Source organism: Carcharodon carcharias, chromosome 4 (assembly GCF_017639515.1).
Source record: "Carcharodon carcharias isolate sCarCar2 chromosome 4, sCarCar2.pri, whole genome shotgun sequence".
Lineage (NCBI taxonomy): Eukaryota > Metazoa > Chordata > Chondrichthyes > Lamniformes > Lamnidae > Carcharodon > Carcharodon carcharias.
The window spans coordinates 100,366,790-100,388,504 of NC_054470.1; the positions used below are offsets into that span (position 1 = coordinate 100,366,790).

General features: G+C 41.6%; 1 protein-coding gene across 1 annotated transcript in view; it reads left to right on the top strand.

Annotated features, from left to right (window-relative positions):
• The window catches only part of dnah6 (dynein, axonemal, heavy chain 6), a 425,407-nt gene that overhangs the window by 238,971 nt on the left and 164,721 nt on the right, over nucleotides 1-21,715 (top strand). The window contains exons 48-51 of the mRNA XM_041185312.1: nucleotides 1,266-1,406; nucleotides 8,300-8,542; nucleotides 12,227-12,394; nucleotides 17,734-17,969. Coding sequence (XP_041041246.1) covers nucleotides 1,266-1,406; nucleotides 8,300-8,542; nucleotides 12,227-12,394; nucleotides 17,734-17,969 — 788 coding nt within the window. The remainder of the gene's footprint in view (nucleotides 1-1,265; nucleotides 1,407-8,299; nucleotides 8,543-12,226; nucleotides 12,395-17,733; nucleotides 17,970-21,715) is intronic.

Below are 21,715 nucleotides of genomic sequence, written 5' to 3' on the forward strand. Positions count from 1 at the left end.
ACTTGTTCATCACCCTCTTGATTCATCCAGCTACAGCTTCCAGGTCCAGTTCCCTAGCAATTTATTTAGAATTCCAAAAGGTAGAAAAACCTTCAGCCTGTCTGAAAAACCTAATAAATTTAATGACTGCAATCCCTGTACTGGAATAATTTAAACTGTCCCTGAAGGTTTCTTTTTAGCACTGGCAGATGATGGGAGACTCTCTCAAAGTACCACTTTGACCTTAAGAATTCATCTCTTAGCAACATTGGAACAGCCGTAGATGTTGCAAAAGCTCAAGAGGCATTGTGTTCTGTACAGAGTAATTTGCCGTTTACAGCTTTTAGTGGGAATCTTCTGCACAGAGGTCCTGATATTCCTTTCTGCAACACTTAGGAAACTTTCAGTTCCCTAGCATCATGGGGAGGAAAATGAGCTAATAATAACATTATATCAGGACTCTGTCTCATTTATGTTATGCTAGGATTTCTGGGGCTTCTCCAGACAGATGGCCCCAGGCCTCACGATGCAACTGAAGGGCATCCAGTTTGAGTTGGCAGCTGAAGAAGCTGGCATTAGATTCATACTAAAGGGACCAGACAGAAAGCTGAAGGAAGATGGAAATCTTTCTCTCTCACCACTTACAGAACTGGAGGCCATCTGGCTTTTGTCCTCTGAAGCCCAAAGGTCAGCAACCAATTGGCACAACTTCCCAGCATTGATTGTGCAACAAGGTCATGCTGATGACTCTGAACCTTTCCTTCTCTTGGGCATGGATGGAGTTTGAGTATTGGCACCTTATGCTACTCTATGGAAAAATTGCTTGTCTCCATCTTGAAATTTGTTAGATTTCTACTCTTTTCCCTGGTTTTGTGATTTTAATTATTAGATGTACTTCTGTCTTTACTGGACTTGGCTTTCCTTGAGACCATAATCTTAAAAATTATGCAGTACTAATGGAAATGGAGAAAGAGTGTGGCACATCCTTTCCTACTTGTATTTACTGGTGATACTGATGTCATAAAATTAAGCTCTGGTGTCCAGACTTTGCCTCCTAACAGTCGAGGATGTAATCAGAAGCATTTATAGGTTTTAGGGCATTTTGGTTTGAATAATTTCTGCAATTAAGTCATTCATTTTGACCAATTCATTCATTTAAGTTTTCAGGTGAGATCTTTCCTCAACAGATTGTTGTTGACTTATTGTCATGCAGTCATTGAATAACTAAGAAAATTCAGTGCGTGGGAAAAAAAAATCATCCATTAATTGTGTGTCTTCTTTTTCAGGTCTTTCAATTTTTTATAAACCGTGTTCGGCAGAAACTGCATATTGTACTCTGCATGAGTCCCGTTGGTGATGCATTTCGAGCTCGATGTCGAATGTTTCCATCCCTTGTAAACTGCTGTACCATTGACTGGTTCGTGCAGGTACGCAGTAACAGCTGGTCTGCTAAAATATTACTAACCTCTAACAGTCCTCATATTTAGATATTTCATTTCTAAAAAGAAATGGAAAACACAGCACAATATTACAATTATGCAAGGACACCACCGCCCCGTGCACATTGAAAAGTGGGGATGTAGGCAAGTAAAATTTGTATCTAAAAACTTATTGTCCACTGGTTGCCCAATACCCTCTTAATTCTAAATGGGCAGCCTGCCCTTCTGTCCCTAAAACGGCTCATTTAATTATTTAAATTAAAGGTCTGATGCAGTTTTCAGGTGCTGCGCCTGGAGAGGCCTTACCAGTGGTCTTTAAAGGGGCCATTGCTGGTCACTTCAAAAATGGGCATACACTGTGGTTTATAAACATAGAAACATAGGAGCAGGAGTAGGTAATTTAGGCCTTCGAGCCTGCGCTGCATTCAATATGATCATGGCTGACTCTGTATCTCAATGCCGTACTCCCGTGCTCTCCCCATACCCCTTGACACCTTTAGAGCCCAGAAGTCTACCTATTTCCTTCTTAAATATATTCAGAAAGCCTTGGCTTCCACCGCCTTCTGTGTTAGAGAATTCCATAGGTTCACCACCCTCTGAGTGAGGAAGTTTCTTTTCATCTCAGTCCTAAATGGTCTACCTTGTATCCTGAGACTGTGACCTCTTGTTCTAGACCCCCCAACTAGAGGAAATATCATCCCTGCAACCAGTCTATCCATCCCGTCTATCCATCCCTGTCAGAATTTTATGTTTCAATGAGATCTTCTCTCATTCTTCTAATCACCTGTGAATACAGGCCTTGTTATCCTGATCTCACCTCACATGATGATCCTGCCATCCCAGGAATGTCTGATTTTTCTGAACCTAAAATCTTTCCAGCCATGCCCTCACAGTCTATTTCCCTCTGAATACGCTGCTTAAGGTTTTTTACTAGTGCTTTCAGCAGATAGTGCAAATCAGCACGCCCACTGTCCACTTGCATACTATAATTGAAAATCAGCCCATGCACGTTAAATTAACACACAAAAAAATTAATGCAGTAGTCACTTAGGATTAGCTGCTGTTGATAATCTGGATTCTAAAATATATTGCTTAAGAGTGAAAAGACTTTCTTGGGGAATTTATATTTTTGGCTCTAAACATTGGCCTCCACATGTCACACCACTTACGCCCAAGAGGATGGGTAAGTAGTTTTGCCAGGCCTATGCAAATCCCTGAGATTCGTTGCTGAGAGCTGTGTGAGACCAGTCCTATTGACCCTTCCTCTGATTTTCAGTGCCCTCCTTCGAGATAATGGCAGTATTGGCCACAAAATTCCACAGACCAGTGGTCCAGGCACTAATGCTGAGTCTTGTCTGCCAAGAACATTGATTGCTAACCCCAGTGAATTCACCAGGTTCAGGGGGAGGTTGTCATATAAAAGACAAAGTCCATGTACGTGTCTAGGCTGGTGGCTGTATTGTGCTCCATTCAAAATATGCCATAGTTGAATCCTTTTATAAAATCAAAACCAAAACATCAGTCTCCAATATTCAGGGTCCAGGCCTTGATCGTAGCTTGAAACACCAGGGGAAGAATTTTATGTCATTTCCACTGCCTCCTCCACCCCCCCACCCCTGGTGCGTTTGTAGGCAGGGGATGGCTGTAAAATCCTTCAGATGGCCTTCCCACTATGCGCTCGTCTGCCCCAATCTCTCTGCAATTTTATTGTGGGACAGGTGAGGCCTAGGCTGGCTCCATGCCCTCACCTCAATTGACGCCCTTAAGTGGCCAATTAAAGATCACTTAAGGGCCGTTCCCTGCCCAGCCTCAATGTTCAGGTTGGTGGGAGGAGTTCAGGGCAGAAGGGAAGCTCTAAAATTGATCCTGCTCAGACCTCGGGTGGGAAAAGGGGGGCGGTGGGGGTGCCCTCCATCAACAGGCTCCTTTTCACATTGGCTGCCCCAGCAGCCCCCACCCATCCCCACCCAAAAGGTCTGGCCACTCTCTGTGCTGTAACTTTTCTATGGTTCTATGAAGCAGGACATCTTCCTGACTGCGGGGCGGAAGTCCCGCATCCAGCCAATTAAGGCTCATTGGAGCGTTAAATGGCTACGGGGCAGGCCGTATCGGCGGCAATGTGTTCTCTGCCAATTTGTCGAATGGCGGGAAGGGAAATTCCGCCTTCTGAAAAATCCTGGCCCACCCAGGTTGTCCAAAAAACTAGTGGTGTGATCACTGATTATGCCTGGTCAGACCAATCATATTGTACGTGGATACACCAGGGCCTGAATTTTTCAGATGGTGGGGTCTCCCTTCCGGCTATCCAAAGAGTCAACAGGGATCACATCCCAAACGACTCTGAACTTCCTGCAGCCATTTCATGCTCAAATGAGTGTTAACTGGCTGCAGGTGGGGCTTTCATTCCTCAATCAGGAGGAAGTCCTGCCTTACAGAGCTGCCAGCCAGTCCCTGCAGTGACCAGAAGCTGCAGTGGACTGAAGAGGAAGTGCACCAACATGCCTGAGCCTAAGTCCCAGGAACAGAGGACAAGGTAAGTTTAAGGGATCCCAAGGTGGGGAGGGTAGGGGAGGCCTGTGGGGGGCACAAGGGGGTGATTGAGATGTCAGGGGAAAGGCTGGGTGGAGGGAGGTCCAACAGCCAGTAGGCCTTAAGGGGTGGGACATCACCCCCAGTCAGAAGGGGGTTTCTGTTGGGGGTGCCCCCTGCCCCCTGCCCCCATCCCACCTGGGATCTAAACCTGTTCATTTTTGGGCTTAACACCAGGGGTAGAATTTTTCACTCGGCATGCAGGCATGCGCCTGACATGCTCGAGCATGAAATAATGCGTAATGAACCATGCAATATTTCAGTTGGCAGGCGTGCCCGAGAGTCAACAGCGCCTGCTGACAAATAAGAAGCCTCTTAAGGCCATTAACATATTAATGAACCGTGATTATTTGCTGCCCGTCCAACATTACAGTTGGCAGGCAGGCAAAGTGGCCAGGTGTCTTTGCCTTTTTGGGGAAACCTCACCCAAAGGCGTGATGAGGTTTCCGATGTTAATTAAAAAAAATAAAAATGTTTGCACAGAATTTTCACCTCGTGCAGGGGTTCAGGTGACTGTTTCTGAGGCGTGGGCATTTTTTCTGGATTTTAAAATCTATTATTATTGGATTTGAATTCTTCAGCCCCCTGAGGCAGCTCTCTGCCTTCAGGGAGATTTCTGTGAGCGCTCCCCCCTGCCCCTGTGCTGACTTCAGCGTCTGCCCTCCTCCTGCCCCCACCCCAGCACCGCTGAGCCTTTCGGCGCGCCTTTCACGCTGGCTGCCTGTTAATTGGCCAGCTGGCATGAAATCACGGGTGGTGGTCTGTTTCTCTACTTAATAAATAAGTAGGGCGAAAGCAAGCAAGTAATACCAGTAACTTTATCTTTCAACTCTGCTCTATTTGCTCTATTTATTACTGCATATATAAGGTTAAAATATTTGAAGATCTAGGGAAAATCAGGGCCTGCAGTTTCCCCTGCATTTCTCCTGATATTCCGCCAGATACACTCATAATGTGGGGGCAAACCAATTACGTGGTTCAAAAAATTGAAGAATTTTGGGTGCAGCTGACTTACAGCGTACCTAGAGTATGTCCAACGTATGCTTAATTTTTTAATGACTGTCAATCAAACCCTCCATTGAAATGAACCTTCGCTCAAAGAACTGGCTATGCCTCCCACTTTTGTATCTGAGTATTGTGACAACCTTTGACCCAGAAGCAGTACAGTAAGAAATATTTATAATTTCCTGAACAGGTCTGTGGAATCTGTAATTCTTTTTAAGAAAGTTTGAAAAGGACTTGTAAGAGTTTGCATTGATTGTAAAGGAATCAATTGTAATTTTTTTGGATAATAAATATTGGTTCATAAGACCATAAGTCATAGGAGCAGAAATTAGGCCATTTGGCCCATCGAGTCTGCTCCGTCTTTCAATCATGGCTGATAAGTTTCTCAACCCCATTCTCCCGCCTTCTCCCCGTAACCTTTTTAACATTTGGTTCATGAGATCAATGGCGATGCTTAACATAGAAGCAATACCAACAGGAAGGAAGTTAACAGATCAGAAGCCATGTAGCCAGATGTCAAGCAGAGCTACAAGCTCTGGAGGATGAAGGCATAAACGCAGACACAAAGATAAAGCTGACAGAGACATGAAGAGGAACACAGCAAATTCTTGAGGAAATTAAGCAAATCACTTTCAGAAAGATGTCAGTTTTTCTGTTTGGCACAAAAGGAATCAGGAGCTCTTGGAGGGAATGTGCAAGCTGGCTAAAAATATCTAAAACCTGGAAAGCTGTGTGAATAGCACACAAATATTAATGAGTGAGGTATTTTCCCAGAAGTGGCCAAACTCAGAGTGTAATTGGTTGATCAGTTGTGGAGGATCTTTGGAAAGCTACACCATCAGGACCAGTGTGACCTGAGGGAGAGGATATTCATAGAAGTGTGCCTAGCAGATGAAAATTGTACCCATAAAACTTGGAGGTGAAATCTGTTGTCAGATAGAACTCCTTACGTATTGTAATTGAATAAAGAACAGCATATTGTGGAATTGTATAGCTATGTAATGCCTCACATGCTGAAGGGGAATGAATGTGGTTGTGAGAGATGTATCTTCATTGTACTAACTTTGCACTGGCCATTTTATTTGCATTATTATTTGCCCATTAATTCCTGTTTAATTTGCATTGGTTCTGAGTTCTGTTAAAATAAAAGCTACAAAAATTGGAATCTTGTTGGAAATGTCTTCATTTGGAGGTAATTCAGTAAATTTGGTTATTTTGGTTTACGATTCCCCCACAGGAAACGTAACAGTATTCTCAAATTGCACATATTCAAGAGGGTTTCTCTTCACCACAAATGGTTTTTCAGTCACAATGCAGACAGCAGTGAAGTAATCTCTGGACTGATATTAACAATATTTTAAGTGGATTTTTAAAAATTCATACACATTGAGGTCTGCTTTATCTTCTTTGTTTCTTTTGATGAAATGTAATAGTATAATTTTTAAAAATTAATTTATGACCTGGAGAAATGCAGGCCAGGCCAGCATTTATTGCCCATCCCTAATTGCCCTTGAGAAGGCGGTGGTGGTGAACTGCCTTCTTGAACTGCTGCAGTCCCTGTATTTAGGTACACCCACAGTGCTGTTAGGAAGGGAGTTCCAGGATTTTGACCCAGCGACAACAAGGGAACGGCGATATATTTCCAAGTCAGGATGGTGAGTAGCGTGGAGGGAAACTTCCAGGTAGTGGTGTTCCCATCTATCAGCTACTCTTGTCCTTCTAGATGGTAGTGGCCGTTGGTCTGGAAGGTGCTGACTAAGGAGCCTTGGTGAGTTTCTACAGTGCATCTTGTAGATGGTACATGTTGCTGCCACTGTTTGTCGGTGGTGGAGAGAGGGAGTGTTTGTGAAAGGGGAGCTAATCAAGTATGCTGCTTTGTTCTGGATGGTGTCAAGCTTTTTGAGTATTACTGGAGTTGCACTCATCCAGGCAAGTGTGGAGTATCCCATCACACACCTGACTTGTGCCGTGTAGATGATAGGCAGGCTTTGAGGAGTCAAGAGGTGAGTTACTCGCCGCAGGATTCTTAGCTTCTAACCTGCTCTTGTAGCCACAGTATTTATATGGCTAGTCCAGTTCAGTTTCTGGTCAATGGTGATCTCCAAGGATGTTGATAGTGGAGGATTCAGAATGTAATGCCATTGAATGTCAAGAGGTGATGGTTAGATTCTCTCTTGTTGGAGATGGTCATTGCCTGACACTTGTGTGGCACAAATGTTACTTGCCACTTGTCAGCCCAAGTTTGGATATTGTTCAGATCCTGCTGTATTTTAACAAGACTGCTTCAGTATCTGAGGAGTCGCGAATGGTGCTGAACATTGTGCAATCATAGCAAACACCCCCACCTCTGACTTTATGTTGGAAGGAAGGTCATTGATGAAGCAGCTGAAGATGGTTGGGCCTAGGACACTACCCTGAGGAACTCTTGCAGTGATGTCCTGGAACTGAGATGATTGACCTCCAACAATCACAACCATCTTCCTTTGTACTAGGTATGATTCCAACCAGCGGAGAGCTTTCCCCCGATTCCCATTGACTCAAGTTTTGCTGGGGCTCCTTGAAGCCACACTCGGTCAAATGCTACCTCGATGTCAAGGGCAGTCACTCTCACCTCACCTCTGGCGTTCAGCTCTTTTGTCTATGTTTGAACCAAGGCTGTAATGAGGTCAGGAGCTGAGTGACCCTGGCGGAACCCAAAAGGAGTGTCAGTGAGCAGGTTATTGCTAAGCAAGTACTGCTTGATAGCACTATTGATGACCCCTTCCATCACTTTACTGATGATCGAGAATAGACTGATGAGGCAGTAATTGGCCAGGTTGGATTTATCCTGATTTTTGTGTACAGGACATACCTGGCCAATTTTTCACATTGCTGAATAGATGCCAGTGTTGTCGCTGTGCAAGAACTGCTTGGCTAGGGGCGTGGCAAATTCTGGAGCACAGATCTTCAGTACTACAGTCTTAAGTCACATTAAAAAATTTTTTTAAAAAACCTTCCTGATTGCAGATTCTTAAACACTCATTTCCTGATTATGCATCAATAATGATATCAGCTTCCAGTGGCTAAGTCCTGGATGATTTTATCTGCACACTCTTCTAGATCCAGCTTGTGATTGTCCTATGTGATTCGGTCTCATATAGATTGTTACAACCTGCTAACATTTCAAGTACTGTATGCTGTGAAATTTGGACTATCATGATAATAAACAAAGCAAATTGAAAAAATATTAATATGTTTTTATTAATGAAGTGATAAAGAATCAATGCAACTTGCTCTTTATCTTCTAGTGGCCGCGAGAAGCTCTTCTTTCTGTATCAAAGAACTTCTTTGCAAATATCGACCTTGGTAGTGCTGAAATGAAGGAAAAGTTTTCTGAAATGTGTGTACAAGTCCACACAAGTGTGAATGAGAAGGCGGAACAATATTATGCTGAGCTGCGGCGGCGGTACTATACGACACCCACATCTTACCTGGAGCTGATTAATTTGTACTTGGCCATGCTACGGGAGAAACGGGAGGAACTTATTTCGGTAAAGCTATAGCCTTTGAAGTTGTTCATCAAAATCAAATGCTCTATGAAGTTTCACCTGTGCAACACCTTTTCTCAATTGTCATTTAAATCAAAGCATAAAATCAATTATTATAATAAGATATACAATATTTCAGGAGCTGTCTGATGCCGAGAAAACCTGTTTGAAACTTTCAAAAAATATAGTTCAGACTAGCATTGCTCCCACCGAGGCAAGAAATTCAAGAAAAGAATACATAACAAATTATCAACTAAGGAATAGCTCTGAAGTTTGATTGTGATGTTTTATTATTTTGCTTTGAAGAGTGAGGCAGTGAGAAAATGCCTTTGCATTTGCCAAAGATGAGAGTTAGAATAAATGTATTTTTTGGTAAGCAACATCACAAGGTTCCCTAGCCCTGAAAACCTGCAGCCAGAGATTTTGGTTACTAAGTCAGAATTGTGTGTACCATGTATCCCCCCACTAGCTCCAACAAATCTTCTGGCCTCAGTGTGAGGGTTTCAACAAGGTCTATTGGGAATTCCACAATTTATTTGGAAATAGTGGGACACAGACTGTCTGGCATAAGTGCCTGTGAGAGGAGACATTAAAACCTTCTAACTGCCACTTGCGCAAACCCTGCCCCCCTTTACAAAGGGGCTGCTTTAGTAATTACAGTGTGTTACGATCTCTAACCAACTATTCCTCTCGCAATTACTTCATTTTTTTGCCAAGCAGTAGATGTGTTACTCTTGCTTCCCAGTTTACTGACATAACAGACAGGAAGTTCAGCAGCACAGCCACAAAATACATGTATTGTTGCCAATGGTGAGCAGATTGCTATAATTTTCTTGTATACAAGTTGTCAATGGAGTTGGGAATTAAACATCTGCAACTCACTTTGGTGGCCAGAGTCTGCAACAACATCATGACAGTTGACATTGCAAATTAAATAAGTGCTCGAGTAGCGATTTATAATGGTAAGTGTTGGATGAAAATTGCGATCAAAACTCTTGGCAGCTGAGAGTAAATGCTTGGGGATAGTAGATCATGCACTACACCTGATTCTTAACATACTGGATGGTTCCCCATGGCAGAGGAGTCAAGATGAAATGCAGCCATCAGGTCAAATTAGATTAGATGGAAAAGAAATAATACAGCTGAAGGCCATGCAGGACTGTGCCACTGGAGTCTCCCTGGAGAAGGTAAGAGTGAGGGTGAGGGGCAACATAGAGAAGGAATTAGAGACCAAGGTGGAAAGTGGAGCAAAGTTATGGTGATTGGGAGGTGTGATTGGTGCTCAGATGGTTTAGAAAACCAGGCGAATGGAGAGGAAGAAATAACACAGACGGGAACAAAGGACAACAGGCTGGAAGTTGGAGCCATTTGGTTATCATGAGAGACAATCTAGTGTAACAAGCCAAAGCATCTGGGTAAAGGAGGTTGAAGGGAAGAGCAAAAAGTGAAGACAAGGTAGATTGGACAGGGGAGAGAAAGGAGGAGTGGAGAGAGTAAAAGAAGGGAAGATTGTAGAGTGAACAGCTGAAAATAGATGAAATACAACAACAAAAGAACGGATTTGAAAGTGTGAAGCGTGGGTGTTTATTTTAAATTTGGTTTAAATAAATTTATATAACCCAAGAAGTTTGAACTTCCGATGGGCAATTCCCCTGCTCCCCAAGACCCTCCGAAAACGTCTGCAAATCTGAGTTGGAGACAGAAACATCAGGTGGTTCCAATTTACTTACCTCGATAGTCACCCAGAAAATGTTGAGCAGAAATATTCTAGTCTAATTCCTGGGTAACTATACAATTGATCCCCCTGACTAATTTTCCTTTGGGGGATTGTGCAAAAACACCCTCAGTGCAGGAAACTTCAAAGACATCAGCAAAGGGAATCCAGGCAGAAACCACACACCTTTTTATGGCACTAGTTGCCATATTCTGGTAAGAGTTTAAATGTCCCAAAGCTCCTCAGTGTGTTAGTGAATGAGTGGACGTGTAAGTGGGTAAGGGGGTAGGGTGGGTAGTTTTTTTGTCTGATCAGAGTCAGAAACAGGGGTTCCAACCCTCCTTATAAGATTTGGGCCATTACTTTAGATTATTGTGTAAATTGATAACCAGATGGAAATAAAGTTGGGAATATGCTTTCTTCCACTCTAGGGTAACACCATAAAAATGTATAATAACATTTTTAATTATCTGTGGCTTTTACATGATGAGAATCTTTTTCCTAGGAAATATTGGATTGTTGCCTTTAAAGATTTATGAAGTGTGAGTGAACTGGTTTACGTAAGCCGTCTGTGTTCATACTTTTGCCTTGATTAACAATGGGATATTTAAAACATATCCATGTTGAACCAAAGATCATTTTTAGTTTTAATTGTTTTTGACAGACTGAAATGTCTCTTGAGAACTGGCAGTTTTCGGAGATTATGTTTTGTAGTCCCATGTAGTGGTGATGGTTTATTATCTATTTCATGCATTTCACATTGTGCTGCATGAAATTAAGTGGTTGACGGGGACTTAGAGTTCTGATCTTCAATGACAATCTTCATTACATTTTTGCCACCAGAATGCGACCAATGGCCTCAGACACCATGCAGCAGTGACCATCCAGACATAATTTTTTTCAAATATCCCGAAGTGCTTGCTTCGAGACATCATAGCCTCTTCCTACAATTTTCTTGTTCAAATCACTCAGCTTTTTTTTATTTGTTTGTGGGATGTGGCCAGGCCAGCATTTATTGCCCACATACCTAATTGCTTTTGTTCAGAGGACATTTAAGAGTCAACCACATTGCTGTGGGTCAGGAGTCACATTTAGGCCAGACCAGGTAAGAACAGCAGTTTTCCTTCTGCTAAAGGGCATTAGTGAACCAGATGGGTTTTTACAACATTTGGCAATGGTTTCATGGTCATCATCATCAGACTTTTAATTCCAGATTTTTATAGAATTCAAATTTCACCATCTGTCATTGTGGGATTCAAACCAAGTTCCTCAGATCATTACCCTGGGACTCTGGATTACTAGGCCAGCAACAGTAACACTACACCATCACCTCAGTTTGGAAAGTAAGCAGAGCGAGATACAAACAGAACTCTTATTTGGCACTACCCTATTGCTCAGTGCCCTTGCACTGCCACTAGCCTCTATGTTTCTGTCAGATTTAGTACACTTTCAGATATGGTATAGTCTGAAATTTGGTGATTCCTGAAGGATTTTTATCATTTACTGCTATTTTCACAGACACAACATTTATGCAATAATATTTACCATTCTGTATTTGGCAATAATATAATTATGACGTAACAGTCTACTTTTTACAATTTTCTAAGTAAGACTTCACCTAGCTGTTTGGGAGATAATTCCATCTGCAAAGTCCTTTCAGACACAAAAAATACAGTATTGGTTATTTCTATTTACTCTGAGATATGCAAGAAGAATTTTAGAATTTTCAATGTTAGATATCACTGTGAATTTGATAAGGGATCTTTGCAGTATCTGATTGTAGTTAATTTAAAATAACTAACTGCTGTTTTGTGTAGATTATTATTTTTACTTCTAAATATTCAACCTTTTTTGCATACACCTGTCTTCATTGTATAATCTTTCTGCATTAGTTGTGATCTGATTAGCTGAAAGTGTCAATATGAATGATTACATTGCCTGAATTAATTTTAATATATCCTGTTTAATGACAGGCTCAGGATCGTGTGAAGAATGGTCTTACCAAGCTGCTAGAGACTAATGTGCTGGTAGACACAATGCAAGTTGATCTTTCAGCTTTGGAGCCAATTCTTCAGCAGAAATCAATTGATGTAAATGCTTTAATGGAGAAATTGAGTGTGGACCATGCAGAGGCAGACCAGGTAAGTAATCTAAACACAATCATTTTGAGGAAGTCTATGATTATTAGTTCCATACTGTTGAATTTCATAAATGCCCTTTCTGGTAATTTAGTTTCACTCTTGCTCCTTTCTCAGAAATTTTTTTCGAGCATTCCAAATTCTTTTGAGCAAAATCTTTGAAGCTTCACTAAAATAAAAGTAAAATAGTGCAAGTGCTGGAAGTCTGAAATAAAACGAAGTGCTGGAAATACTCAGTAGGTTTGGAAGCATCTGTGGAGGAAAATAGAGCTAATATTTTGAGTCGAATATGATTTACTATTGTAGCTTTGATTATATTGAAATAGTCTATAATATAGTAAAAATTGTGGCCTAGATATTGAGGCATTTTTGGATACATGTGGGACACAAGGAATGTTCCATATGCCTGAAGGGGGCATAGTGGTATTGTCATTAACTAACTAGTATTCCAGCGACCCAGGGTAATGCTTTGGGGACCCGGGTTCGAATCCCACCATGGCAGGTGGTGAAATTTGAATTCAATACAAACCTGGAATTAGAGCCTGATTGTTGTAAAAACCTATCTGATTCACTAATGTCCTTTAGGGAAAGGAAATCTGCAATCCTTACCTGGTCTAGCCTAGATGTGACTCCAGACCCACAGCAATGTGGTTGACTCTTAAATGCCCTCTGAACAGGGGAAATTAGGGATGGGCCAGCAATGCCCACATCCCTACGAATGAATAAAAAAAGAGTGAGGACCAAAGCATACCCAATTTTGGGCTTTGGGTCTCAGCTGGCGAGCTGCAGCCACTAACATACAGTTCCTCAGCAAAGCAGAATAGAAGATTGTCCTGCTGCACTGCAAGTATGTAAGAAATTGCACATTATTTACAGTGTAGAAATGGGCTGCCTCACACTCCCTCAAAGACTGTGGATACTGGGTCATTTGAAATTTTCTACAACAGATCAAAGGTTGGGAAGTGAATTTGAGGTACAGATCAGATTTGAATGGAAAGGTGGAATAAGCTTGAGACGCTGAATGGCCTACTATATATACTCCAGATGTGCCCATTCATAGGTTGAGTGTCATTGCATAATAAGATCAGGCTTTCAAGATGCTGCTGGAAAACTGCTTAACAATGGTTGTTGGTACTGCTACACTTCAGTATAGCGTAAATATAAACCTTTTTAAAGTTTTAAAACAAGAACTTGCAATTATATAGTGCTCTTCATGACCTCAGGATGTCCCAAAGAACTTTATGAGCAGTGAGGTTACCTTGGAAGTATAAACATTATTATAATGTAGGACATGTGACAGACAATTTACATGCAACAAGATCCAACAAACAGCAACAAAATAATCAGTTTTAGTGCCAGGGATAGCTGTAAGCCAAGACAAACATGGCTACTCTCCTGTTGTTCTTTGAATGCTGCCATGGGACCTTTTACAGGACAGATAGGGCCTTGATTTAAATCTTATCCAAATGATGGCAGCTCCAAAAGCCCATCACTCCCACTAAAGTATCAGCCTAAATTATGAACTCAAGTACCTGGAATGGCAGTTAAATCCATATCCTTAGAGCTGAGAGTGTTACTACTGGGCCAAGGCTAACACCTATAGATTATCTAAAAATCTACAGGTTACAAAAGTATTGCTACTTCTTTAAACTTCAACCACTGAAAAAAAAACTAGTTCATGTTTTTATTCTCTTTCTTTCTCTGCATATAGGGCTAAATCTGTTGATCTGTTATAAAGGCGTAACAGTTTCTGTTTCATCTGCTGGAGGATATTTCATACTGTACACTCTTCAGTAAGAGGGTAGAACAGCAAACATTCATGTGGGCTTGGAATCTCTCCTCACTGTTATCAGCAACTGTTTTCAAAAATGAAATGGCACTAGTCAAGCTACTAGGGAATATCCATTTAACACATCTGCCTTTTTCCTGGTTTGTCATAATGGGTTAGATTTTCGATTTCAGTACCTTGACTGAATGCAATGAAAATGAGGAAGGTAATATAAATAATAGACAATCCACTCTGCCAATTTACTGCAATATCTTTTACCCTTTTGCTCCATGTATTTTTCTTTTATCCTTTCTCATGTCATAAAAATTTCCCCAGAATTCTCCTTATCATGAATGAGCAGCTGCTGAAAGTATGATGCATGCAGGGAGCAATCTAATTCACCATAACCTGTTCTCAACCACAGGCTTCCCCATCGGTTACTCTCATCCCAGACACTCTCATCTGCTGCTGGCCTTGACTGTGACAAGGTGTCACTCTGTCTCTTACTGCCCACTTACTATTTTTTGGGGATCTCTTTCACATTAATTGCCATTGTATTCTTATTTTCCTCTTTGCCAGCCTTATTTTCCTGTTTATCTCACTTCTCAATTAATTGTATTTGGCCTTGTTCTCATTGAAGAATTTACCTAACGTGCATCATTTTGTTTCATCATATTCTCGACCTTCCTTGTCATCCCTGGCCTTAGTTACCTTACCTTTCACTCTTGTTGGAATGTACCTGGCCTGTACCTGAAACATCTCATTCTTTAAGGTTGCCTGTTTTTCTATTACAATTTTGGCTGTAAATCTTTGATTTTTTTTATATTGGCTAGATCACCTCTCATTCAAGTGAAGTTAACCTTCTTCCAATTTAAAAATTCTGCTTCAGATTGTTCCTTGCTCTTCTCCATTGCTGATCTAGACCTTATTATACAATGATCACTCTTACCCAAGTGTTCCACGACAGACAGTTGGTTCATTTGGCCCACCTCATTGCCCAGTACCAGATTCAGCAATGCCTCAGTCCTAGCTGGACTGAGAACATACTGCTCAAGGAAGTTCTCCTGTACACGTTTTAAAAATTCCTCTCTTTCCTTAACATTTACTCTAGCATTATCCCAATCATTATTTGGGTAATTAATGTCCTCCAATACCACCATCCTATATTGCATATCTGAGTGATTTCTCTGCAGATTTGCTTCCCCATCTCTCTCACTATTTGGAAACCAAAGGAATATCCCCAGTAGCGTGATCATCATCTTTTTGCTTTGCAATTCTGACCAATTGGTTTCTATCTTTGCCCCTTCAAGGACGTTCTATTTTTCCAACACTACTATGTCTTCCCTAATCAGTAGTGCCACTCCACCTCTATTTTTCCCTTCCTTTTCTTTTTTGATTTTCCTTGAATATCCATTTTTAAGCTACTACCCACATAACTATGTGTGCTTGTAACTCAGCAAACTTATTTCACCACACTTAGTGTGTTTACATACCTGCATTGTAAACCTGTCTTTGTATTCCTTATAGTTCTTCATAATCTGCTCCTATCTAAAATGGTATCACTTCCTTCTCTAGTACTATTCAACACTCTCACTCCTTTATGCACCTTATTCCTATTTTCTACTTCTATACACTGCTGCCCACCCCCTGCCAATTTAGTTTAAACCCTCCCCAACTTGTCACAAGAACATTGGTCCTAGTCTTGTTGAGGTGCAATGCATCCTTTTTGAATAAATAAACCCCTGCCTCAAAACAGGTCCCAATGCCCCAAGAATCTGAAACCGTCCCTCCTGCACCATGCCTCAAGCTGCGCATTGATCCTCACCATCTTCCTATTTCTGCTCTTGCTAACACCTAACACTGGGAGTAATCCATAGATTACAACCTTTGAGGTCCTACGTTTTAACTTCTTCCCAACTTCCTGAAAATACCACAGTAAGACCTCAATACCTGCTCTATATGTTGTTAGTTGTGACAAATGATGTGTTTTTAAAAATATTTTGGGGAATATTGTGTTATTCTGTAAAGAAGGCTAGGTGTCTTTACTGTGTGTGTGTGTGTGTGTGTGTGTGTGTGTGTGTGTGTGTGTGTGTGTGTGTGTGTGGGCAAGAGTTTGATAGGAGTCAGGTTGGCTGTGGGCTTTAAAACATTAAAAGGGATAGAGGTGTTAGGTTTGAGGTACAAATTAATAGGTTCGATCTAACATTTGCATTTTTAGATAAGTTGAGAGCCTGTTTGAATAACAAAGGGGAGTCAGAAGTGGCAAGAAACATATTTGCATCTTGCTGGAGTTCCACAGGTAAACAGTAGCGGGTATATTATATTTTATTGATCTAAAAGCAAAGACAAGATGGAAACATGAAAGATCTTGTATTTGGGAGGATTTGAGTTTCAAAGAGGTGTGAGATCAATGGAAGAGATGAAAGGGGAAACAAAAAGGTATATTAGAGTTACTCTGGATAGCTGTTGAGGTAGAGACGGCTGGGGATAGTTGGAGCTGTTGAGCTATAGCTGGAGCTCTCGGCTGGGAGAGGATGCAGTTTGAACCACCCATCCAGTCAAGCCAGAAAAGTCTTGGGCTGCAACAAGCAGTTTTATTCTGAAGTGAATTCCACTGCATAGTGGAAGAGGGTAAAGACCATGTGGTATACCTTTAGTAAAGCTACAGTAGTTTGCCTTATGTAATATTACTGGATTTCATAGTAGACATCCATGAGTGAGTGTTGCTAAGAAGGTGTTTTCTTGTAAGTTTGACCAAGCAGAGAGATTTTGGGGGAATGTTTTGTAAGCCTAACCTTAATTGTGTAACTGTAATCTTGTGTGCTTAAGTTTTTTTTAATTTTTGTTATAGCTTTTACTTTTCAGTTTTAAAATCCCAAAAGTGTTACTGGACCTCTGACTGCTGATTTTGGCTTCAGAATAAAATAAAGGGTTATGGCTCGTAAGCCAAATTTCCCTCTGAGATTTGGTTTCTGCAGCAATTAACACCGGCTGTGGTCATAACATGGTGCTATGGTGCTGACATGTACAATAACTCCTGGCTCACTCTCTTCCCCCTCCTTTCCCTAGGTAGACTGTACAATTTTTTTTTGAATCAGCTTTGTAGATGTGGTTTTTGCATAAGAGATAAATAAATTGATTCAGCCGTGTACACACATTTTTGCTCACATGCACTACATAAATTGTATACCAACACAAGATATTTGAGTAAACCATACCACCTCATTACAACACCACTCTACTTAAGTCCTTGGTCTCTCCAACACCCGATAGTAATACCGTTGAAGACTTGTGATAATATGAAAGTGAGTTTCTTTTCAGTCTAGGTGTAGAAATTTTTGCAATGATGCCCTGGCTTATAGCTGAGTTTAGGTTATAATACTTTTAGAAGTTCTTTTACAGCTTGATTCTCTTTTCTGCAATATTTGCTGTTGATTGTGAAATTTACTTGCTAGTTTCTCGGATCATTTCACAGTTATGTCAGCCAATATGTCACATTATTCAGTTGGTGATGTTTAAACTGAATAATATTCAGATATGAGTTTTATAATACCAGTTGTTTTGGTTGTATTAGATTCGTAAAATTGTACAGGAAGATGAGGTTTTAGCCAAGACAAAAGCTGCAGAGACCCAAGCTATAGCTGATGATGCACAGCGAGATCTTGACGAAGCAATGCCTGCCTTGGATGCAGCAAATAAAGCCCTTGACTCTTTGGACAAAGCAGATATATCTGAAGTTAGAGTATTCACCAAGCCTCCAGATCTTGTTATGACTGTCATGGAAGCCATTTGCATCTTGCTTAATGCAAAGTGAGTAATGTTATATTAAGATGTTGCTGCATAGTTAATCTTTACTTTATTGTCATTATCTATATATGTATCGATCTTCTCAATCAGGTTGTCAACTGAAAAGAGAATTCTCTGCTGGCATTCTCTTTGGACAATAGGAATGCATGATTGTTGCCAAAACTCCTGCATTCGACCACGGGAACCATATTATTATTATGAGGAGTTTGGCCTGTTGGTACTACTTTCAGCTGAGTAAGAAATTCTAGCTTCAAACTGTACCACAAACTGAAACATTTACAGCAAGAAATTGGTCTTTCTAACACCTCCATAACAATTTTGTGCTACAAGTGCTGTTGAAGATCCAAAATGGTAAACACAACACTCACGCACACTTTTGAAGTGAAGTGCATGAGATTCCATCTTGGTAAAGACATTAGCTTGCACGCATAGTTATGATACTGTGGAAGTACGCAGAACATGCAGACCCCCCAGAAGGAATAATAGTTCAGATCACTACTCTTATTTCCCAATTTCTACCGGTGTTCTATTTTAAGATATACAACATTATTTTGGATCAGTATTCTTATTTGCCAGTTTTTACTGGTTTTTTTCCTTCTGGGTCATAACGTCAATCAACATGCAACAGTCATTTGAGGCTAGCACTCCATTGTGAAGCTCCATACTCCAACCAATGCTCTCTCTCCAACCTCGCATAGCTCAAGAAACATAACTCAAGATAAAGTCTCCCCCCACACCCCCATCCTCCCCACCAGCATTATTTAAAGGGATCATCAACTATTTACAGATTAGGTGTTGGTTGATTTATTCTTGCTGTTGCTCTAAGTTTACATGAATTTGATGCTTTCCATAGTTGTTTCAAGTTTCAAAAGTCTAGGGAGTGGGATGGCCAATGCTGAAGTACTTTTCCTCCTGATTTAAGTGTTTCTGTGCAAAACGGTTGCTTCCAGACTTGGGTGCACAAGGTCTTAGAAGAGGGAGGAGGAGAAGGGCTTTCAGCAGGACACCAGAGTTTTCAGGGAGCAATTATTCTACCTGAACCATAGCAACAACTAATATTTGTTATGTCTGCATTTCATTAAGGATATTTATCAGTGAAGTCAGCTGCAGCTCCAACCTCACAGCAGGGCAGGGAATTGCATTGCCAGTGGCTGTGAAGGTGACCATGGTGATCAACTTTTATGACTCTGACTCTTTCCAGGGTGGAGCTGGAGATATTTGCAACATCAGACAGTTTGCCATCTACTGATGAGAGGAGGCCACCAAGGATCTGTATTCAATGAAAGTTGACTGCATGACATTCTTCTTGCAAAACAAACGAAACAAACATGTGGCTTTGTTAGGTATACAGGCTTCCTCATGGTACAGCTGTTGTGTGATCGTAGTCAACACATCGTGCAGTTTACTGTATCCTGACAGCAGTCATGGTGCCTTCATTCTGTAGCAGCCCACTGTGCCAGCTGTATTTCAGCTACCACAACAAACCAAAGGGTGACTACTGACTGGCAAGAGCTATCCCCTGACCACGTGGCTCATGAATCTGGTTTGCAATCCATGCACACATCCATATCATGCATACAAATAGACCCTTTGGCATCTGGAAACAATGCTTCACTTTCACTGCCTAGACCACTCTGAAGGAGCCCTGCAATATTTGGCAGTGGGTCTTGAGACTTATGCTGGTATGCTGCACAACCTTGTCATCATGAGGGAAAAGCCTTTGCACCACATGCCAAATGAGAAGCAAAGAACACATGGAGGAGGAACAAGTGGAGGAGGTTGAAAAGGAGGGAGAAAAAGGGAGGCTGCAACATAGGCAGCGATTTCTGCCCAGGCTGTAGGTGAAGAATTAATTCAAGTGTGACACCGTTACCTCAACCCCAATTCCCTATTTACTCACACTCTACACCTTCCTTCTATCACTGAAGATCACAACATTTGCCTGACCACTTTACAAAAATAAAAACCCACACAAAAAAAGGTCCAGATCTTCCAGTCAGCAGTAGAGCATATAAACCTGCTGCTGACTGCAATTTAACCTGCCCAGTTACCATTTTATAATGGAGCCTTTGCACCTTCCGGTCCCGGCTCCTGTTTGAATCCAGCAACGAAAATTGTGAGGCTAAGTGGTGAGCAGAATTCCAGTGAAGCCATGCACCCCCCCTTTTCATCATGAACTGAAGGCATGCCCCTCAGTCCTCAATTCATTGAGTTAGACTGTTTTTAAACGGAGCTGTCACCCTCAACACTGCACAACATCACCCCCAACAATGCTCACCCTCACCCTCAAACCCTCAACATTGTTCACCCTCTGCTTCACTCCCTGACAATGTTAACCCTCTCCTCTCAACATTGTTCACCCTCTCCCCTCAACCGCCTGATAGTGCTAACCCTCTACCCTCATCCTCTGACAATATTCACCCCCTCAACAATTCTCACCTCACTGACAATGCTTATTCTCCTCCCTCACCCACTCCCAGCTCACCCCCACCCTAAACAATACTTATTCTTTCTCGCTGTGCAACCCCGACAAAACTGATTTTCTTGATTCTGGCCAGACAGAAGCCAGGGATTCCTGAAAGTGAATGGGGGAGTTGCTGAACATTGCTGGGGAGGGGCATTGAGCATTGTCAGGGGTGCCATGGTGCTAGAGGCTTTGAAAATCCAGCTGATTCACTTTGAGCTCCCAAGCAAAAGTTCTAAGTAATCTATGTAAAAACTAGGGTAAGTTTCGGGCAAACAGCCCACGTCTGCATGGATGTGGCCATCTGATCCCATTGTCATGTGGAGCTGTGCAGCAGTCCTGGCTGTGTAAAACTGGCAGTTGGAAGTTTAACACTCGTGTAAGTACTGTGCATGTGGGCACGTCGGGCCTTCCTCTGGGTCCTGAAGTGCATTAGCGACTTAAGTGGACTCATTTACCACTTCCTATATCAGAAGATTCAGGCCAAGCATTGCGAATAAAATTGATAAACTAAATCATGCCATGCCATGCCATATTGTATACAAACTTAAACTGATCACCCTTGTATGTTCCTTTAATGTTTCTCTCCCTTCCGACTTTGCTGTCCTAATGTTCCTAAACAGTGCTACCTCAGCAGCTGTAGTATCGCTGGTGAGAGGCTGCTAACTTTTAGTGGACGAGACTGTAGATGGCCTTGGAGGATGATCTCAAGCCGCTTTGGTCCCAGAAAGCCCAGCTTCAGACTGCATCAACATCTCAGCAAGGGCAGCAGCGGTCTGGCTGCTGTGCATATTACAAGAGTATTTCCTAGGATGCTAAACAGCTGTTTAACTTCTACCCTTCCCCTTAGTGTGTTGTAGATCCATTAATATCGGTCACCATGCTGCAGGCCTATGCTTGCTATTAATGGGCTGCCTCTAATTAGCACCAACACTCAATGTTATTGGTGCCCAACTCTGAAAAATGATAGGGCATCCTGTTGAGTGTATTGGGTGCACGGAGTTGATGCCCTGCCCACCACCTACCCAAAATCTGATTGCAATCTGCCATTGTATAATTGGAATAGGAATCATATTTGCAGGTGCAAAACACCAACATGTGTTGTTGCAATGTTGGGAATTGTGACTGAATGAGATACATCTGTAATTTTACTAGCTAATCAAACACCTACTGAACTGTTTAAAAAGGACTTTTTAAAAGACAAAAAAAGACCGTGACTAAAGATGGCTGCCACAAGTCAAAATCTGCAGTTTGAACTGAGACACTGTAAACTGCTTTCAAATGC